This window comes from Oryzias latipes, chromosome 15 (genome assembly GCF_002234675.1).
Source record: "Oryzias latipes chromosome 15, ASM223467v1".
Taxonomy (NCBI): Eukaryota; Metazoa; Chordata; class Actinopteri; order Beloniformes; family Adrianichthyidae; genus Oryzias; species Oryzias latipes.
Window position 1 is genome coordinate 3,836,694 of NC_019873.2, and position 21,094 is coordinate 3,857,787.

Below are 21,094 nucleotides of genomic sequence, written 5' to 3' on the forward strand. Positions count from 1 at the left end.
GTTGTTTTGGATTCATGAAAACTCATATAAAACAAAATGACAAGATTTTTTTGAATATCAATTCATTAACTAAGGTCAATTCAATTAGGGGTCAATTATTAGAGAGTCCTGCACTGCATAGGAATAGAAAAACAAAAGTTTGATTTGGGTAATCTTCTTAAAGGGACTTGCAGAGTTTCCTATACTAAACTAAACTGGATGAACTGCATTACGGCCTGTGTGAATTCTTTGAATGTGGTCACTGAAGAGGCTGGAGCGGAAAGCTTTAAATGCTGCTCAACATGCATCATTCTAAAGTAACTGAAGAGGGTGAAGTTTGTTTAAAGGAAAATGTTCAATAAATGGCTGAAAACGGTGAAGCAATCTGCTTAATGCTGACACAGCTGAAGGTTTTTAAGGATCCTAACAACAATGTGGAGTAAGTTTGAAAATAGCAAACTCGTGAAAAGAACTTGACATCAATAAATTAGCTAAATAAAAGAGAAACTATGAATCTGAGATATAGGTAATTTCAAGCAACAATACCAAATAATTTGTGTAAAAGAAGTGGAAAGGAGGAATATTTAAATGTTTTAAGAAATGCAAAAATCTTTTCAAAATACGTGTTGCGATTATTCATTTATTTATCAGCAGAAAGGTCTCCGTGTATGATACTAATGGAAAGTGTAAGAATTGGTGAGGGAGTGTCTGCAGTTTGTGAGGCAGAAGCTGCTTTACGTAAACAGACACAGACAAAAGCTTTTGTCCTTAAAGCAAGTTTTTGTCCAAAATACATGACATGTGTTGACAGGAATGTTCAAAAATGAAAGCAGAGAATAGGTCTTTTCTGTGTGATAGAGAGTAGGGATGTAAAAGATAGATATCGAATAGTGGACAGTATCAACTGAAAACCAGATATGAACATATTTATGTTGGTAAAAAAGTATAAAATCAATCATGAGGTAAATAATCTGTTTCTGGCAAACAGTTTCGCTTGCTGTTTTATTTATTTATTTATTTTTTACTGTCTTTGCCTTTTTCTGTACATGTGACGTAAGCAAAAAGGCTCCAAATCACAAGCTTGCTTCTACCAAATTGGTCAATTCCTATCGGCTAAGGTGAACCACAGTGAGTGCTGTGTCCACAAAACACTCGAAAAACTCGTTTTTTCTTCAAACAATACCTGATTAAAAGGACATAACATACTGGGCTATAAAAATAAAATGTATTCAATTGAACAGTCTAAAAGACACACACAAAAAAACAAAGTTTTTTTTCCTTTTGTTGATTGATAAAAAAGTGCCACCAAGAAAAAAAGGTTAAAAGTGGTTTTCATTTATAGATTAAAATGCCAAATGAACAATAATTAATATGTTGACTTGGGTGAAAGAATTGAACGTGTTGATTTAAAGACTATAATAGGGAAAGATACAGAATCGTAATGGAAAGGGCGATGGGGGTAAATGACTAAGGCCTTCATGAAAATAAAAAAATATTATTATTTTCTGTTTTTCTCTTCAGTGCAATTCTTCAAAACTAACAGAGACTTCAGAAAATGTCGGCTCCACGGGAGCTCCATACATGGAGCTGCTTGCCACTGTGGGAGGAAGGAGGAGGAAACGAACGCGTGAGGACTGGACCCGCGGCTGGACGCTCCGCGACTGCTCCGCTTTGTTTGGGAAGGGTAAATAAAAGCCGTCTATGTGAGTTTAAGTTATGTTTCGCTATGACTGTTAGATGAGATGTGGTGGAATTTGTTCGTCTTACTTTTTATAATTCTTATTTTAAGAGACGATACAAGAATAATAAACTAAGCGCTTCGCTTCCGCCTCGAAAACCGAGAACAACGAGGTTTGAAACTAAAATCTCCGTTCTTTCCAAACGCAGGAAATGAATCATTAATGAACCGTTTCCGTCCTTATGAGAATAATTGTCTGGAAATGTCAAACTGTCAGTGGTGCAGCCAGAATTCACAGACGTCGTCCATCCATGTGGTCTTCGTGATCGAGGTGGTCCAGAATAAGAATTCAACGACTTCAGAGCTTATTGCAGGTCACTTACCTCCGGTGTTCCTGGTTGCTATGGTTACAGTCACAGCTGCCATTTGTTAACCCGCATTACAGTCTGCATTAAAGACCCACTCCGATGGAAATGCTGTTTTTGTGGCTGTTTTTCTAATAATGGAGAACATATATACAGAAAATTTAGGCCAAAATTACATTTCGGGTTTTTAAAAAACGAATTCAAATTGTGAATCAGGAGCAGACCAAAAACACGTTTTTTGAAAAAGATCGTATTTGTGACGTAGAAAATAGTCTGGGCGGGTCACTAGCTCTCTGCTCCGCCCCATTCTGATGCATCCACTTCAGACGACTAGATCCATGAACGTCTTTATTTTCCTCGTCTGAGCTGGAATCTGGATCAAAGGTGAGAAACTCAGGTCATTTGGACTGGATGTGTAGAATTTATGTAGAAATATTCTTTCTTCAATCTGAAGGTGGGGCCAGTTCAAATGGGAAGAGGTCTGATGAGGAACACAATCAGGCAACAGAACTGGAGGAGCCCCATGAGTAGCCTGTCCTGTGGGTGTCGCTGTTGTCATTTTTTGCTGTCTAGTATAAATTTAGATTGATTACGGTATCTGACCTCAGCCAGAAGGAGAAACGGTTTTCGACCGCCAGTGCTGGAAATGAAGCAATAGAAGTCAAATCCAGATTCAATAATGTCAATAATTCAATAATGAAACAAAGTAATTTCAAAGTTGATCAGAGTGAAAGACTTATTTCATGCCATAAATTGAAAGGGCGTAAACACAACTGAGCGGCGCATTCAGGAACTGAGTGAGGAATCTTACAACCGCGCAGGAGCAATTCTGACCGAGCAACCCCACATTTTAAAAATGCACGGTGATCTTCCGCGGTCACTTCCCCTTTGCGCCCTCACCAGGATTAACACTCAGTGTTTAGGGGGGTGTTTGTCACTTGCGGGCGGAAACCTTTCTGGTTCATCTGATTGGCTGCAATTTGCATGTCAAATCCGGTGAGGCAGCGGGGCGGGACTTTCATTTAGACCAGTGTTTTTCAACCTTTTCTGAGCCACGGCACACTTTAACCTTAAAAAAAATCCCGCGGCACACCAGCATCCAAAAATGAAAAAAAAGGAGAAACTCAGTCTGTATTGATCTACAGCCCCTCCCTCCACAGTCTCACATGCATTTTTGAGATTATTGTTGCAGAAAAAGCTGGAAACTGCAGCTGTTTTTTTCTAAAAGATGCAATAAAAGTTAAGTTAGAAGATTTAAAAACAGTTTGAAGTGTGTTCGTTGGATTCAAGACGTTTAACAACAGATCTCCTTTTACGCTGTCACTCTCACAACCCAATGCATCATGGGAGATGTAGTGCATAAAAACGGCCGGCGGAGATCGCTTTTCGGAGCTTCATTGATGTGTTCACTTGTTCCACGGTCTGACACCGGATTCTGTGGAAAGCTACACCGATAAAGACGAGCTTTAGCTGGTATTTTTGTTAGAACTGAGCGACTTTACGAGCTAAATCGGGACAAGGAAGTGAAGACTTTAACCACTTCTGATTGGTCAGACTGATGACATGTGATTAAGCTCCCCAAGAATGATTGGTGGAGACAGTTAAAGGGACGGGACTTTTCTAAAATACAGCCGGAGCTGCAGCTGAATCGTGGTAACGTCATTCTTATCAAAATGTCTTTAATAAAATAAAATAAACGCAAAGAAAAAGTATTTTAGGATCTTTTATATTCCTAACTACTCAGTGTTTTATCAGGGCCTGTTTGGATGAACAGAGAGCTGAAATCCTGGAGATGGAAAATGTTGTTAAACCAGCTAATGAGGGCAATTTCTCCACGGCACACTTGACCATCTCCCACGGCACACTAGTGTGCCGCGGCACACTGGTTGAAAAACACTGATTTAGAGGCTAGGCTTTAATAGAAAAGATACAGCGGATGTATCGTGGATTAAAACAGTAATAAATGCAGTAATTTTCACATGAGAAAAAATTACAGCACAGAAAAACCAGCTGCACTTTCTTGTCTTGGGTCGTTGGTTAACGTTTTTATCCAGGTTACATCCGCTGTTTTTTTCTATAAATGCCTCTAACACAAACAGGGGTGGCGAACAAGTTTGACACAAAGAGCCAAAGAGATTTTTAACTGTGATAGGCAACGAGCCACACCACGCACTGACTTGCCAGACACACACACACAAACACACAATTAAAGCCATATGATTTCCAATAACACATTCCTCTCCTTACAATACAACAGCACTGGATTAAAGGGCACAGTTTCAGTAATGGGTGCTTTTTTCTGTATTTAACGTTAACACATACCAGTAAAACATGCATGCTGGTGTGTGTTTTAAAAGGCAGCGAGCGCAAAACTGAGTTGGTTGTGATTTATTTTTTTGTTTTCAGTCATTAGTCAGCATCCAAAAATCCATCAAAGTCCTCATCTTCTGTATCTGGAATGAACAGCTGGTCTACATTTCTAACAAACCCACCGGCTTCCCTTTGGTCAACGTCAGAGTCCGTCTCGTTGCAGTGCTGCTCCAAAGAACAGTGCAGGCAGACGCGTCAGGCCAAGTTTAAGTCCTACAGTTCAAAAGTGTGGCGTTACTCGCCCGGCGCTGCGTCCCAGTAAAAGGAGGGTGGACAGCTTTTCACTGTCATCTGCTGGAAGTTGCTGCGCTCAAGCCGATCTTCCAACACAGGCAACCTCGCCTTGTTTCCGCGGAAACTCAGCTGCTGCTGCATCTTCTTGTCTTGTCGGAGTTGGTTTGCCAGCATCCTCACTTGGAAACCATGGATTCATCATTTTAAATTCTCTGGTAGCTGAGGATAAAGTCAGAAAGATCTTCACAGATTTCGACTTCCGGCCTCAATAAATCTTCTGATAAACGTTCAAATGTGTCAGCAAGTCTCCCAATCCTTTTGTATTAACACAAAGAGTGAACCACAAATGCATTTCTAAAGAAAAAAGATTGTTTTTTGTGCCTTTTAATCAGAATTGTTCTCTTCAAGCTGTGAATGCAAACATGCAGCGAGCCACTGCCACGGGACCGAACTGCAGCTGCTCTATTCCCGTGTTCCTCCGTCTAGCTGATAGCTTTCAATTTAAACAGTGTTTCATAATCGTGTCTCTTTGCATTTCCAGGGTTTCCAAAGTTGTTCTGCATTATGCTCATATCTGCACTTTCCTACTTCACATCCTCGCCTCTCTCCTTACCGTTCTCATGCTGTTCTCTTCTAGGTCCTCTTTACCGAAGTCACACAACAACACATTAGGTTCGCTCTGTACATTTTGGAGAAAATATAAGACTTTTATGTTCAACCTTATGGTTGTGAAAGTACGGTTTATAGAAAATATGATAAAAGGCAAAGAGCCACATGCTGCTCAAGGGCCGCCTGTTAGCCACCCCCCTCCGGTTCTGAAAAAGGAAAGTCCCGTCCCGCTGCCTCGCCGAATTTGATCAGCAAATTTTGGCCAATCAGATCAACCAGAAAGGTTACCGCCCCCCAAGTGACAGACACACCCCTTTACACTGAGCGTAAATCCTGGTGAGGGCGCAAAGGAGAATTGACCGCGGAAGATCACAGCTCAGTTAGGACTGCGCCGGTGTAGGTACCATAACCGTTCGGCCTGGAACTTCCTTTCAGGGTCCTTCAGGGTCCTCGGACCAATGTTGACGTCACATCATGTAATTGGCTGTCCGTTGGTCCGATGACGTGTCAGATAGTGATTGGTCTGGACAAATTACGATACTACCATAGAAGAAGATATAATGAAGTCTGTAAACAAGCAGTGCTCCGACAGAGCGAGATTGTCTTCTAGACGTGCTTTTATTATTGTTATGATTATTATTGAATGCAAGTTCGCTTATAGTTTTTTTAATCCGTGCGCCCAGTGTTTTATTATTGGCAGAACAGACCCGGAACAACAACATTTAGCCGTGCCAACAACATTTTCAGCCACGGCTGAACTTAAACTGGAATAACAATCGGATTGTGGCAACATCTCTTTATAAAATTTACAAAGAATATTGTTAGACACAATTTATAAGGGAAAATAACTTTAGGTTACAAAAGGGAACGTGAAATGAAAATTTGTAGAGCCGAGCAGATCTTGACGTATGTAGTTTGTCCAAGTGGGGTTACCGTAGGGTGACGTTACCTTCAGTTGAAAGGACCCTGAACGGAAGTTCTAGGCAGAGCGGTTATGGTACCTACACCTGCGCGGTTGTAAGGTTCGCTCACTCAGTTCCTGAATACGCCCGCTCAGTTATCTTTACGCTCTTTCATTTTATGGCAGAGATGAAATGCCATAGACTTATTTTCTTCGTCGAACAGGGAAACGACAGCCCGCTTGGCGTGTCAGCCAGCTCTGGCGTCACACATCTCAGTAGCTCAAAGTGCTAGAGTTTGCTAAACAGTTTCTATTCTTTAAGCTCCTTCAGGAACCACTTTAAGAGGCCATGCTTTTTTAAATGTTCCTGTCATAAAGAGCAGCACTTTTATTCATATGGAAAGACATGCTACACTGTACGTTGTTTATGGCTTCAGTCACAGTTGCCCTTGGGGGTGGATACACGCTGTCTGTGGGTAAAACATTGTACGGGGGCGACAGGTGGTCCACAAGGATCATCAAGGTCGTAGACTACTCTGTGAAGACAGAAATTTGCTTTGTCATAATTACTGGATGAGAAGCAGACGCGCAGGACACAGTTCAGCTGAGCAAAATTTGAGATGTGTGACGAAGCCCTCAAAGTCTTTATTAGGATTATGTCGGGAGAGGATTGATTATTTATTGTTATTATTATTTATTTTTATTTATTTTTTAAATGTATCAGTATATTTTTCCTAAATTTTTGTCTTTGAAAATCATAGTGTTATTTGATCATTATTTTATTTCATAAATAGTGTTATTTATTTTATTAAAAAGATCATGAATGAATTAAACTTTATTCATTTAGCACTTTACAACTCCTTCAAGGTACCAAAGGGCTTCACAATAAAAAAAAATAAAAAATGGGAGCAAAAGTTTTAAACTAAAAAGTCTAGAATATTCTGTTTTAGAATATAATTTTCAACCCAAATGTTTTGGCTCACCCGTCCAAATGATCAGAATCAGGTGTCCTGATCACTTAGTCTGGCCACGTGAATAAAATCAAGCCTTCAGGCATGCAGACTGCTTTCACAAACATTTGTTATAGAATGGGCCGCTCTCAGGAGCTCAGTGAATTCCAGCGTGGAACTGTCTTAGGACGCCACCAGTGCAACTAATCCAGAGGTGAAATGTCTTCTCTCTTAAATCTTCCACAGTCAGCTATCAGCTCTATCAGAACAAAATGGCAGAGTTTGGGAATGACAGCAACTCAGCCACCAAGTGGTAGACCACGTAAACTGATGGAGAGGGGTCAGCAGATGCTGAAGCACAAATAGGTCACCGACTTTCTGCACAGTTAATTGCTACAGAGCTCCAAACTTCATGTGACCTTCAGTTTAGCCCAAGTACAGCACGCAGAGAGCTTCATGGAATGGGTTTCCATGGCCGAGCAGCTGCATCCATCCACATATCACCAAGTGCAATGCAAAGCGTCAATGCAATGCAAAGGTGTAAAGCACGCCACCACTGGACTCTAGAGCAGTAGAAACTCCTTCTCTGGAGTGATGAATCACACTTTTCCATCTGGCAAACTGATGGATGGGTCTGGGTTTGTAGATTTCCAGGACAACGGTACATTTGGGACGGCATTGTGCCGAGTGTGAAATTTGGTGGAGCAGGAATTTTGGTGTGGGTTTTTTTCAGGACTTGGGCTTGGCTCCTTAAATCCAGGCAAAGGAACTTTGAATGCTTCAGGAACATACCAGAACATTTTGGACAATTCCATACTCCCAACCTCTGTAATCAGACTCTGTGGGAACAGTTTGGAGCGGCACCTTCCTCTTCCAACATGACTGTGCACCAGTGACCAAAGTAAGGTCCATAAAGACATGGAGGACAGAGTCTGGTGTGATTAACTGGACTGGCCTGCACAGAGTCCTGACCTGAACCCCATAAAACACCTTTGGGATGAATTACTGCAGAGACAGAGCTAGGTTTTGTCCACCGACATCAGTGTGTAACCTTACCACTACGCTTTTGGGAGAATGGTCAAAAATTCCTAGAAGCACTCCTCCATCTTGTGGACAGTCTTCCCAGAAGAGTTGAAGCTGTAATAGCTGCAACAGGTGGACCCACATCATATTGAACTCTATGGGTTAGGAATTGGACGGCATTTTAGTTCATATGAGTCAAGGCAGGTGAGCCAAGACTTTTGGTAATAAAGTGTATGTGCACACGATGTCAGTAAGGAGCCAATACTCACGTCTTACTAAAGACTAGTGTGGTGTAAGGGCACCGTATAACAGCATCCCCATGTGTTAAAAGTGTCTGTAAGTTCCATAATCCTTACCAATACTTCATAACACATTTATCACACGAGTGACAGTGGTACATTCCATTTTCATGTTCTCCCTTAAAGTGACTGTATGAGCCTCAATGGAATTGAAAGACACATATTTCACACTTATTTCCCTTAAGATGCGGCTGCTCCTCTCTATTATCCTCCATGGAAACCCCAGAACCCACAGCACCTGTACCGGTCAATACCTGTATGAGTGCATGTGACTAAGGCTTTAATGAACTCTGTAGATCTTCTTTTGTAGTTTATCTTTAGAACTCTAGACATGCAAATCTAACATCAACACCAGTTGATAAGAAATGCAAAATATTGTTTTATGTCACAGCTCTCACCACTGTCATGTTTTCAGCCACAAAGGCTTCCCCGCACACATCGTCAAATGGACAGGAACAGGTGCAGCCAGCAGTCGAAGATGGAGTTTCCTAGAGCGAGATTCAGAAATGAAAATACAGATGACAGACAAAGGGTCATAAGACAACAAAGAGACAAAGAGGAGCAGCACAAAAGTGTGACCATAGCAGCCACCTGTTCGTACCGAAGGGACAGACACTATGTGGTGAGAAAGCCACTGTTCCCTGCAGAACAGCACATGTCTACCCTGAAGATGGCTCATTCACCTAAGGTCACAGAAAAGGTGAGAAACATGAAAACCATTCAGACCATCAAACAAATTTAATGATCTTTGAAACATCATTTACATAGATAAATACATATATAACCACATGTATTCCTTAATATTGGATGCATTTGTTTAGGACCCACTGCAATCAATTTCCTCTGTTTTGCACAAACAAAAATTACTGCATTACAGATCACACATTTTTTCCAATATATGTTTTTGAAAAAAATGCTAGAATTAGTCAGATTCATATTTTTACATCTTTGTTTCCTGACGCTTAGGAAAACCATGGTGGCAGATCCAACGATTTTGACACCAGCGAAGCATTGGCTCCAGACAAATGCAACCTTTCCTTCTGTGACATTTCAGCTTCCCCAAAGATTAAATACCCCAGTTTATGCCTTCGTGCCACAGGCCTCCAGGCACAATCATGCTGGGAAAAATCCAACTCAAGATCTCCTTTCCATGACAGGAAATCTGCTCAGTCTGGCCTTCCAAGTTCCTTTTTGCAGGTTCAAAAAGTGCATCTTCCTCTGAGGCCCCCTCTGACCTCACCAGTACTGTCTCCTACCTGCAATCCTTGTTTGGGGAACTCAAAGACAGATCAGACCAAGGTTAGGCACTGTGGGATTGAACTGAGTGACTGGGAAGAAACCAAGATGTCTCCAAGGTCTCCTGGAACAGGAGAAGATAGTTTAGCTTCTCCCCATCAGGCAAACTACTGGGCCTGTGCCATTCCTAAAGCTATGCCGCCAATTCTGAACAGAAACTCTGCAGATTGGAATCCAGAAATGGATTATCAGGCACTGCTGAATTATACCTACCCTCTGAAACCAGGACACATGGACAGTGATTGGGACAGCAGCAAACAGAATCAAGATTTTCTTCCTAAAACATTCCCCAGTTTACAGGACTCTGGAATTGAATTGGACCAACTTGGTAGCTCCACAAGTTTGTCAGCTCAAGACCTTTCTGGAAGTGATGTGGGGCAAAGGTCACCTGACCCTCAGCTTTTCCCCAGATTCTCAGATGGTTCGGCCTCCAGTTTCATGCCCTCTCCTGCTGGTTCAGCGAATGCATTCCTGGGGGCTGTGGACTGCTGCACAGACACAGGGGAAGAAAATCATCACAGAAATGATGCAAACCACCATAGGCTCAACATCAACTCTGCTAGTCCAGGAGCTTTTACGAGGAAAGTTGATGATGAATTTTGGCTTCTTCCAGAGCAACTGGAAGTGTCTGGTCATCTGTGCAGACAGGTTAGTGCTGCCGCGTTTGTGGGAATAAGACATTATTTACACAAAAAACTGAGTGGCATCACTAAGTTTATGTTTGTCCAAATATGATACAAACTCATTTAGTGTTCATTTCTTAAAACATATGGAAGTTTTTATGTAGCTTAATTAAAACTAAGGACTGCACGGTGGTTCAAGTCCTGCCTGGGGGACATGGAAAAAAAAACACAACACCAATGGGGGACCTTTCTGTGTGGAGTTTGCATGTTCTCCCCATGCATGCATGGGTTCTCTCTGGGATCTCCGGCTTCCTCCCACCGTCCAAAAACACGCTCCATAGGTTGATTGGCAACTCTAAATTGTCCATAGGTGTGACTGTGAGAGTGAATGGATGTGTGATTGTGGACATTCTACCCTGCGACAGACTGGCGACCTGTCCAGGGTGTCCTCCTGCCTTGGCCCACAAGTGGCCAAGATAGGCTCCAGCAGCCCCGTGACCCCGAAAGGGAAAATGGTATTGAAAATGAATGAATGAATAATTAAAACTAAAAGTCAATACTAAAAATGTTTTTTAATTTTTTTCTTCAACACCGCTTATTCTGTCAATTAAAATGATAAAGAAAATGGTTTTTGACATTTCATTTTCAAAAATGTGTAGCTAAATGTGTAGAAAAATTCAATTAGAAATGTCTACTTTGACATTTAGAATGGATTATCAGAAATGCTTTTTCATTTTCACTATGTAACTGCATCAAATGAGTCAAAAATAACATTTATATACAAATAAATGCTTTTCATTTTCTACTCTGACATTGCCTATTCGGGCGATGACGTCAGTGCTCACTGTTCTTCTGTGCCCTTTGCCCTCTCGGCAGTGTTGCCAGATTGGGTGGTTTTGGTTCTAAATTTCTGGGTAATTTACCCCGCCTCCCTCGTGGAAATGCTCACTAGTGTTGAGTTTTGCTACAGTTTTTGCGGGGTGAATGTGAAAACGAAAATGCAATCCCCTCTTTGCATTTTGGCTTTAATGTCACAGAATGAGCGATGTTAAAGAAAAAATGAAAAGCATTTTATAGGACTGACATTTAGTGCAATTTAATTTTTGAGTCATTTGATGCAGTTACATAGTGAAAATGAAAAAGCATTTCTGTTAATCCATTTTAATTGTCAAATTAGACATTTCTAAATTAATTTTGCCACACATTTACCAGAGAACTTTTTGAAAATTAAATGTCAAAAAACATTTTCATTATCCTTTTAATGAAGTGACAGAAGTAAGCGGTGTTGAAGAATAAAAAGAAATAGCAGTTTGGCGGATTGCTTTTTCTTTTTAATTTAACAAATGCAGCTTCATTTTGAAATTGAAAAAGCATTTTTGGTTTTGACTTTTATTTTTAATTATGCTACAGAAAAACTTCCATAAAAGCATGCTGGAAAAGGACCAAAAATAGTGTTTAGTAGAAAAGGTTTTAAGCAATTACATGTACTAGTTAAAGAAATTAAAACATGGTTTGAAAATTTAGAAGCCAAAATAAAAACTTGTAAGACAAGTGGCGTAGAGAATCATCCATTTACATCATTGGTTGACAGATAAATAATCTGACACTAAACATGTTTGGGTCATGGTTATGCATCATCAACCCACTTTATGTTAACGCAAAATAAAATAACGGAGATATTAACTATCAGATGAAAGCCATCCATCTTTGAAAGTGTCGTGTGATGTTGCTTTGTGCAGGTGAGGGATCTGACAGCGGAGCTGAGCCGACCTGCCAGCTGTGAGTCCATTGAACCAACCTTGGTATCCTCCACTTTCCTCCACAAACAGGAGGACCAAAACTATGATGAGGATTCTAAGATAACAAAACTGATTGAGAATGCGCAAGACTTGAGTGATCTAATCAAAAGTAGAGAACAGAAGATAACTTTTCAGACAGGTATTTACTAAAAAAGTTTTTGACACTGAACGTTTAGTCTTTTACATGTTTTAAAACCATCATCTTTCATACACTGCATCATTTTCTAGTGCTCCAGGTGATGGTACTTTCTACAGATGTTATTTCACTGATATGTTAGCAGGTGATCACAGGGAGGAGAACAGCTCAAGAAACCGTTTTGACAGGAAAGGTGATCCTGCTGGAGAGAGACTGAAGGAGTCCAGACTCGGGGAGGTTGAGAACTTGGTGGTGCAGCTGCGTAGCACCGACCTGTCTGACTGTCAGAGGAACAGCCAAGTGGATCAAGAAGATCATCACACTCTGATGAAACACATCCAGGTAGAATCTCATTGTTACTAATTACTGTAAGCCTGTGCACTAAGCATGTTTGTTTCAATCCACACTGCTACTGTGATGCTTCAAGATTTAACAGTCATGTTCTTATTTAATAATTACGACAGAGTTTTAGGGCCAGTTTACAAAAAAAAACATTTTTAATTACGACTTTTAAGTCATTAATTTACGAGAAAGAAAGTCATAACTGTTAAATTACGAGATTTTAAGTTGTAAATTTACTAGTTTTTTCTCGTAAATTTATGACTTAAAATCTCGTAAATTTATGACAAGAAAGCCATAGATTAACAAGGAAAGAAACACCAAAGTTTCCGTTTATCGGAGCCTAGCTTGAAGATGAAATACATGGAGCCTTTTGTGAAGCTTTATTTCCGGATTATAGGTTTAAAAAACAAAGAGATTCGGAAACCTTTAGGTGACTAAAAATCAGATTGTCAGTGGAGCCGTCTTTCCGGGGTTCAGTGTCGGTAAAGCGGAGTTTCATTTGTAAAATAAGGAGCTCAGAGACACGTTTGGGTGTAGAGGACCGCTGCAGCCTTTATTCTCCTTTTCATTCACATAACCTGAAGTTCATTTGTCACCTTACGTCATGAACCTGTCATCCTAACACCAATGTGGAAGTAAACAGTGTTACATACGCCCCTCCTCCAGATGAAACGTCCCGTTTCAACATAAAACAATGAAGATGAATGAAAATAGTCTGTTATGGTAGCATTAAAACATTGACAATGCCAAAAAGTGCTCCTCCTCAGACGGAAGCATCACAGAGACGTAGAGATCTTGGTTTCATGGAGGAAGAAAGGATTGAAGTGGACAGGTGCATCAAGGGGCTGCAGAGATACTGCAAACCACCCATCATTAAATAAAACATTAATAAATTGTAAATCAAACAAATGAGCTCTCAAACATCTGGAACGTTATCAATAAACATTCAGCTCACCTGTTCAATTGAGTTTATTCGGTCTGCTCTGCTGCTGCGCGGCGTTCACTTGCTGCTCTGTGGGATCACTTTCACTTTAAGTTTTTATCTCGTAATTTTACGAGAATTTTTTCTCGTAAATTTAGACTTAAAATCTCGTAATATTACTTTTTTTTTGGTGACTTTAAAACTCATTTAAAAACCAAAAGCCTGGGTTATCAGCAGTTCCTCCAGAATCCCAGCTTTGGGATTTTGAGAAATTTCCACAGCCTTTTTGACTTCCTAGAAGCCACAATTAAACAATTAAATACATAGAGATAGTAGGAATGCGAGTAAAAGCTTTATTTGCAATACAGAAAGATGTTCAAGAAATAAGTTCCTCATATTTGGCTGTTAGCCTCTGGGCTAATGTCTTTCATGCTTGGAATGAAAGACATTAAAGATGAATGGACCCCATAGATGCTGATGGTGGTTAAGGGGCAGATCATGGCAGAACAGGGTTTAGAAGGGCCTGGATACTGTCTAGATTGCAGAGAACCAACCATCCATGAACTTAAAAGGGAAAATATGATTGTGATTGGCTGCAAAGAATAGGAGGGCTATTTAACTATAGATCAAGACCTGGAAGTCAGGTAAATCTGTCTTATAAAAATTATGCCAAAGCTTCACATCGTACTACAAAATGCAATTATTGGTTTTGCATAACAATAAATAAAATGGACCTATGTAGGTGATCTGCTTAATAAAATAAAAAAAACTATTAGCTGCCAGGAACCAAAAACTTTGGATACTTAACACTGACCTGAAATAAAACATTTGAACTTGAACATTTTTTTCTTTTAGACTCGATTGTTCCAGTCGGTGATGCCGTTTTAAGTTTGTTAACAGATTAGATGTGTTACTGTGGCATACACTATCTTTGTGTAACAGTGTCAACAGACAGCATTCCACTTATCCAATTGTCTTTTTCCTTCATGGATGCTGACAACAAAGCCAAAGTGTTCCCCCCACACAGGAGAGTGTAAGGAGATGGGGGGGGGGTCCTCATCTCCGGCCTGGCGTCTGCATTAGCCACATGTTGACATGCTAACTGTCCGTCACCTAATAGCGTCTCGGAGGAAACTCACGACTAACATTCGCCTCGGCGCAAAGTTAACAGTGGCGACCTGGCGTTAGCCCCGCCTACAGCCTCTAAGACTCATGGGAAGTGTGAAATCTTGTGTGTTGAATCCTTCACCATCACTGAGAGAGCTATGAAGAAAAGTGAGGTTCATGTTGTTATGCTGTTTGTGTGTGTTCATAACAAATAGGTTCTAATACCGGAAACGAGAATGAGCCTGTCCGCCTACCTCTTCTTCTCTGAGACTGTTTTAGGGCGCATGGAGTATGGGGGGGGCACGGACAGTCTTAGCAGCTAGTTAAATAGCAGCTCAGCTCTCGTTTTCCCGCTACGAGTGACAAAGCAGCTGGGTCATTACAATGTATATGCGGGAAAAAACAAAAAACGTACCGAAACGATACAGAAGTGAACCGAACCCAAATTGCTGTACCAAAGCGGTTTGGTTCAACTATGTGTATCGTTACACCCCCTAATAATTGGGTATATATGCTTAATACATTGTGCAAACCAGATTTGAATGCGTATTCACAAATCTTAGTGCAAATATCTGTAAAAAGAAAGACAAAGAATGCTACCTTTTACTTAAGTTTCACCGCGCCCTTGTAGCTCGCATAATGCACCACAAGGTTATCCACGGAATAATTAAATACATTTGTGACAAAAAATACAGAATTTCTCAATATAATGGGATCATGGGGACATATTTGTATAATGCCCATTGAGAAGACTATTGTTGTAATATTGGGCTATATAAATAAAATTAACTTGAATTGAATTAATGATGTGTCCCTTGTCATCTCTACTTTGTGAATTATAAGAAAAAACATGGCCACAGACATTGGCTGTCAGTAAATAGGCTCTAATTGATTGTGGTTATACTGGAATTTAAATACCTAATTGGCTCAGCTTCCTCACTTTGACTTGCCCACTCTAAATGATGTTGTCTGCTGCAGGTTTTCTGTTCACACCTGGAGCTACTCATCCAGCAGCTTTATGCAGTTTCTCAGAGGGTGGAGCAGTTTTCTGCTCCTACTGTGGACTTGAACAGCATCAGGTCCTCTTTGGCTGAGTACCAGGTAAGAAAAGGTTCCAAACTGAGATAGCCACTACTGGTTGTGTAAATAAGTTTACAATTTTGACAAATAAGCAAAGTCTACTAATAGGTTTGAATATTAGAAACACTTATCACATTTAACCTAGTTTATATATTTATAAAGATAATCCTCAAGCAACTTGCTGCTCTATTTGTACTTCTAACCCCTCCTGTTCTTTAATCTTCTTGACCCCTTTTTTTTTCTTTTGTACCCTTATCTTATAACTTTAATATCTCACTATGTCTCTCTCCTCTCTCTTTCGTGTGGTTCAAAAAGAAATGTAATCATATACGATTGAAAAAATATAACGTTTAGCCTCAAATACAAAAGGGGTTTATAGAAATATACACCTTGTTCATTCAAAGATTCATAATCCCCTACTGGAACACAAGAGGCCTTCAGTTCTCGTCTGTTTGCTCAGCTGCTGGACAGGACAAGTTAAAAACAAAGAACTATTGCCATTAACCACATGTATACATGCATTAAGTGGTGCATTTGACGTTGTCAAAATATTTTCTGGAGACAAATGTAATGCAGTAGTTCTGTTTGCTGAATATTTTTTTTCTGTTATTCTCTTAGAGCTTCCAAAAAGAGTTGAGCAACCATCAGCACCTAACTTCATCTGTTCTCCATTCTGGACAGCAGTTCCTCAACTGCATCAATGCAACCTCTCCATGTCAGCCTCAAACAGGCCACCTTTTCAGCTAATACTTCCATAAAACCCTGACATTTAACTTGTTTTCCTGGATAGTCAACAGCTTTTTTTGCTTGCTTTTGTTGCAGTTCTAAGAGATACCCTTCTTCTTATTGAGAAGCAGTCTGGACTCCTGCAGACCCAATCCGACCACTTCTTCTTTTCCATCATGTCAGCTGTGGATGGCCTGACACAGCCCACTCCCGTGAAAGAGAAACGAGAATGACCCTTCAATCTCCCACAAGCCCAGTTCATGAACCTTTGGATTAAAAAGTAGTTATTTTAAACATTACAAGAACATAAAAGCCACCTCAGTTTACTTCCAAAATAATATCTCTAGTAGCTTACAATATTTAACATTTGTAGTTCACGGTAATGGATTCTGAATAAATAATAAATGGTGTGTATTTATACAGCACTTTCAACCTTGATTAAGGCCTGAGGTGCTTTACAGTCATAGTCCCATTCACCCATCCAAATGCACATTCTCACACTGGTGGCAGCTCAGCTGCTATACATGGCACCAGCCTGTAACCACCTTCTACACCTACCAGTTTACGATCTGCTCACCTGCTCACACTAGGCCCTGCATCAGCCTGCAGCCTTTATCTGGACTACCACACCCTTCAGCCGGCGTCAGTTCGTCTGCTTCCTGCGGTAGAGTAAACTGACCCACGCTACGCTCTCAGGCCAAGCTTTATGCCAAGTACTATGTTACCATCTGCACGCTGACCCATTCTGTGTTTTGCTTCACCAGGGAATCCTACCAACCTCGTCAGCACCACCTTCGACCACCCGCTATTCCCCAGGAAACCAACCCAGGTTCCAAATCATCTCTGTCATTACAGCTTCCACCAGACCAGAAGGTCACCTGCTTCATCACTACCAAAGCCACGCGAATTGCAGTCCAGAACCCTCCACCACTATTGCGCTGCTCAATAAACCGTTATCAACTCACTACAGTATCTGTCCTGCTTCTGGTTCCAGATGAGGATAAGCTGGCAGGTAGCAAAACGTGGCGTGGAGGGATGGCGTGACTGGAGGTCTTGACGTCTTAGGCTACGTTCACACTGCAGGCTGAAACGACCCAATTCCGAATTTTTTGCCCCTAAGCGGCCCAATTCCGATCTTTTCATGACAGTCTGAATGACACAGATCCGATCTTTTCAATTGCGACCCAGGCCCCGTGGGTTTGCCGTCCTGATTCCGAATTGTAGCCGTTCTTTTCAATTGCGACCGCCGTCTGACCGGCCAGGCGACTTGATTCCGAACTGTACGTCATCGACACGCAACAAACGTCATCATTTTGCGTTGAAGTAGGCGGGAACGAGAACGTAAACATCAACCATGGTGGACGATGCTGCTGAGATCAGTCAGTGGAAGGGAAGCGAGATCCCCGATTGGATTAATATTTGGGCTGATCGCTCTTTTCAGGCCAAACTCCAGGGCTCTGATCGCAACTGGGCGGTTTTTGAAAAAATTTCCAGATAAATGGCAGAGCGTGGTGTTGAACCTTTACCGCGATAACTTTTTTTTCTTTCTCCCCTTTGACCGTGCTCAAGCGCGGGGGACCCGAGGCGATCCTCCTCCCTGTTCTGATCCTTAGATTCTCCAGAACGGGTTGATAAAGAGTCCATAGCATTTATTTTGGGGGAAACCTTCTTTTATTACCGTCCTCCGTAACACACAACATGAATGCGCGCACACACTGCCCCCCCCCCCCCCCATTCTCTATCGCGGCACGCGCTTGCACACACGCGGGCGAGCGGCTCCAACACATACACATTTCCATTCCACAACAGTGGGTACAGACGATCCAGACTCCAATGCCTTCTTAAAATGAGAAGATTGTAATTGTGCTGCTCCTTTGTGAAAATAAATTTAATATTACAAAAAGAGCTCCGCTTTTGACAACACTGTTGTTGACATCTGCTCCGCAAACAAGTGACGTCGTTCACCGTTGAGTATTCTTCTGGCTTCTGCGCATGCGGGTCTCGTTTGGGTCGTGTCACGGTCACACTGGAGATCACAAAAGTTCGGATTTACTTGGAAATGTGAACGGTCTAGCAAATAATTCGGATTTTTTCAAAAAATCCAAATTGAGCATTAAGCCCTGCAGTGTGAACGTAGCCTTAGTGATGTTAATGGTCAGGAGCTTGAGATGAACCCAGGTCGGCACTTGGTGGATGAGGTTTTTCGGTAGACAGGAATGATAGCTTAAATTACTTGGCTTGACAAAACAAAAGAATTGCTTGGTAAACGAGGTACACAAAAGAGCAGGCACTGCACCGTAGTGGGCAACGAACTGGCGATGAATACTGGAGCCAGGCCATCTTAAATACTGGAGGTTGATGAGGGAAGTGCCGACAGCTGGGTCCAATCTGAGGAGGAAGAGGCAGAGAAGGGAGGGGGGAGGAGAGGACTCCCGGAGGTACCATGACAATTAAGCTTAAACTTGTATTTCTGAGTGTCTCTTTATTCAAATCGTGAATCAGGAGCACATTAAAAGTGCAGTTTGAAAGAAATAGTACTCAGAGTTTTCGGCAATGGGGAGGGGAAGAGGGGCGAGGTTGCTCTGCTCCACCCACCTTTCAGAGGGGAATTTCTAATGAAACTATGTCCTAGAAAACCACACCGTTTTTTTTATTTTGGCTAAAAATGGCATAATCATAATCAAAGGCCACTGGGAAAACTGACAATAGATCAAAATAGGTTGGGCTGGGTCATTAATAAGATTTGTCTTGCATGATTCTTTGTTTTACTGGTTCACTATGCAAAAAAACCTTACACAAAACTTTACACTGACACTATTTTGAAATGTGTTTCATCAGTCAGAGATTTGTGTAAAGAAAAAAAACAACCCCCCAGAGGACCTGGAGAAAGCGGCCGAATAGAGGGAAGTTGGGCATCTTTGCTTAGACTGCTGCCCCCACGTCCCGGTCCCGGATGAGCGGAAGAAGATGGATGAATGGATGGATGAAACCCACAAATACCTGTTTGATTTGAATCCATGGCTGTGCATGAAAAATGTACCTTTGTGTTCAGTTATTAACCAACAATTCCAACCCATTTTCAGTTGGAAATTTTAAACTGAAAGAGGGGTTTTAGAAACTGCAGTGGAAAAGTATTCACGTTTTCCCTCTCTCCCTCAGTGTCTTGTGAAAAAAATGTTTTGACAAGAATGTGGATTAAAGCAGGTTTACAATCACCCTTTAAGAACTGGACTGATTGACCCCTCCCATAAACAGGTAGAACCTGATTTTTTTTTTAAACATTCTTGTGGTAATCCTATTTTGTTCATATTTTTTTCTGTAATTAAAGTTATTCAATTTATAAACTGAGTAATCAAATGCTTTAATGAAAGCATGAGGTCTCGTTTCAAAAATTTAAAAAAATGTATTTGACAGATTCTGCCGAGCCCGCTTTCAAGTGGTAGGGGTGTGGCCTTTCCACAAGATCACTCCTGATTGCTAAGACTGGTTGGCATAGAAATAATGAGTCCGACCAATTTGGGCCCATCACTGCTAACTGACATTGTCTAGCCCCAACATGGTGGTGTCCGTATTGTGAAAAAAGGCCAACTGCATTGACTTCATTTGGTTGGAGATGGAGATAAGGCCTTTTCTATGGTTGACATCACAGTCATGTGGTCCAGTTCTCTGATACAGTCGATGGTTACAACATTTCTTTGGCAGTGGCGTTGCACCTCTCCCTTCTGTTCTCTTCTCTGTGTCTAAGGTCTGGTTTGTTTTATGATGACAGTTTTTAGATGCACACAGAAACAAGATCAAGTCCTGCCAACAACAGAAATGAATAATTACTTTTTCAATATTATTAGTGTACTTTACAAAAGAAATTCAGATTCCAGTAATGTAAGAATTCTCAGAGAAAAATTTGGTCAATAAACTGGCTTCTTTAAGAGGTGATTCTATCATTTTGATTCTTTTGAAAACCAAAATGAGTGTTTTCCAAAATCTTACCAGATTTGGCAAAGTTTATCATTCTTTTCATTCTGCACAATTCTAAATCACAGAAATGTATTAATCGGGACATACCCACCGTGCAGTATGGCCAACAGTTTACTATTCCCGAAAAACCAGATCTGAAAAACGCAGGTTGGCATCCACCACTTTGAAGTCTGTGAAACTGTAAAACAATTAATAGAAAAACTTAGAAGTGGAGGGTTTTCGGATTCTCTGCTGCAATCAGTTTTCTTAAGTCAGCTAAGACTTCTTGAGCTGATTAAGAGGAATCAAAAAATAAGAACAAAAACATGAAGACAATGTTACAAAGGAATAGAAAGCGAATAAAGTTTAATTTGAACAAAGATTCGATTCATGATTTGTGGTTGTTGATCCAATTCATATTTATAATTCATATACTTTCAAACACTGCCATCCACATATTGCAACTTCCCTTTGACATCTGTCCTGAAAACAGTGAGAGCCATATTCACTAACCTATATTTAATTAAGTTTGACATCAAAGTACTGGTGTAATCACTCCATTGGATGCCCTGGCAACAATGAAGGGAATTATTTTGAGGCTAGTTTGCAGATAGGTGCATGAGCACCTATCAGTTTACAAGAAAGACTCTTGTGAGATTGGTTTGACATCGAGGGACAATTCTCCAAAATTAGGAGTGTAA

At 40.9% G+C, this 21,094-nt stretch overlaps 1 protein-coding gene across 6 annotated transcripts; it reads left to right on the plus strand.

Annotated features, from left to right (window-relative positions):
• The first annotated feature begins 1,313 nt into the window (after nt 1-1,313).
• cep68 (centrosomal protein 68) lies at nt 1,314-19,775 on the plus strand. 6 transcript variants are annotated; one of them, XM_020709264.2, is made up of 10 exons: nt 1,503-1,663; nt 8,824-9,108; nt 9,375-10,352; nt 12,067-12,265; nt 12,405-12,604; nt 15,612-15,734; nt 16,332-16,428; nt 16,536-16,719; nt 17,030-17,103; nt 17,204-17,404. In XM_020709264.2, exons 1-8 carry the CDS (start codon nt 1,535-1,537, stop codon nt 16,670-16,672), a joined length of 2,148 nt encoding a protein of 715 aa, XP_020564923.1. In that variant the 5' UTR covers nt 1,503-1,534; the 3' UTR covers nt 16,673-16,719; nt 17,030-17,103; nt 17,204-17,404. The 6 variants fall into 6 exon arrangements, with proteins under 6 accessions (XP_020564925.1, XP_020564923.1, XP_020564924.1 ...); XM_020709263.2 differs by adding an exon at nt 19,278-19,775 and having other exon boundaries at nt 1,504-1,663; nt 16,536-17,103; nt 17,204-17,451; XM_020709266.2 differs by having other exon boundaries at nt 1,314-1,663; nt 12,408-12,604; nt 16,536-17,103.
• The last annotated feature ends 1,319 nt before the right edge of the window (nt 19,776-21,094 follow it).

What these genes read in the sequence shown, in the direction of transcription:
- cep68 (XM_020709265.2), top strand. Translation starts at nt 1,535, where the DNA reads ATGTCGGCTCCACGGGAGCTCCATACATGGAGCTGCTTGCCACTGTGG. An exon ending in CTGGTCATCTGTGCAGACAG is followed by an intron (nt 10,353 to 12,066) that starts GTTAGTGCTGCC and finishes TGCTTTGTGCAG; the next exon opens with GTGAGGGATCTGACAGCGGA. An exon ending in CATCAATGCAACCTCTCCAT is followed by an intron (nt 16,429 to 16,535) that starts GTCAGCCTCAAA and finishes CTTTTGTTGCAG; the next exon opens with TTCTAAGAGATACCCTTCTT.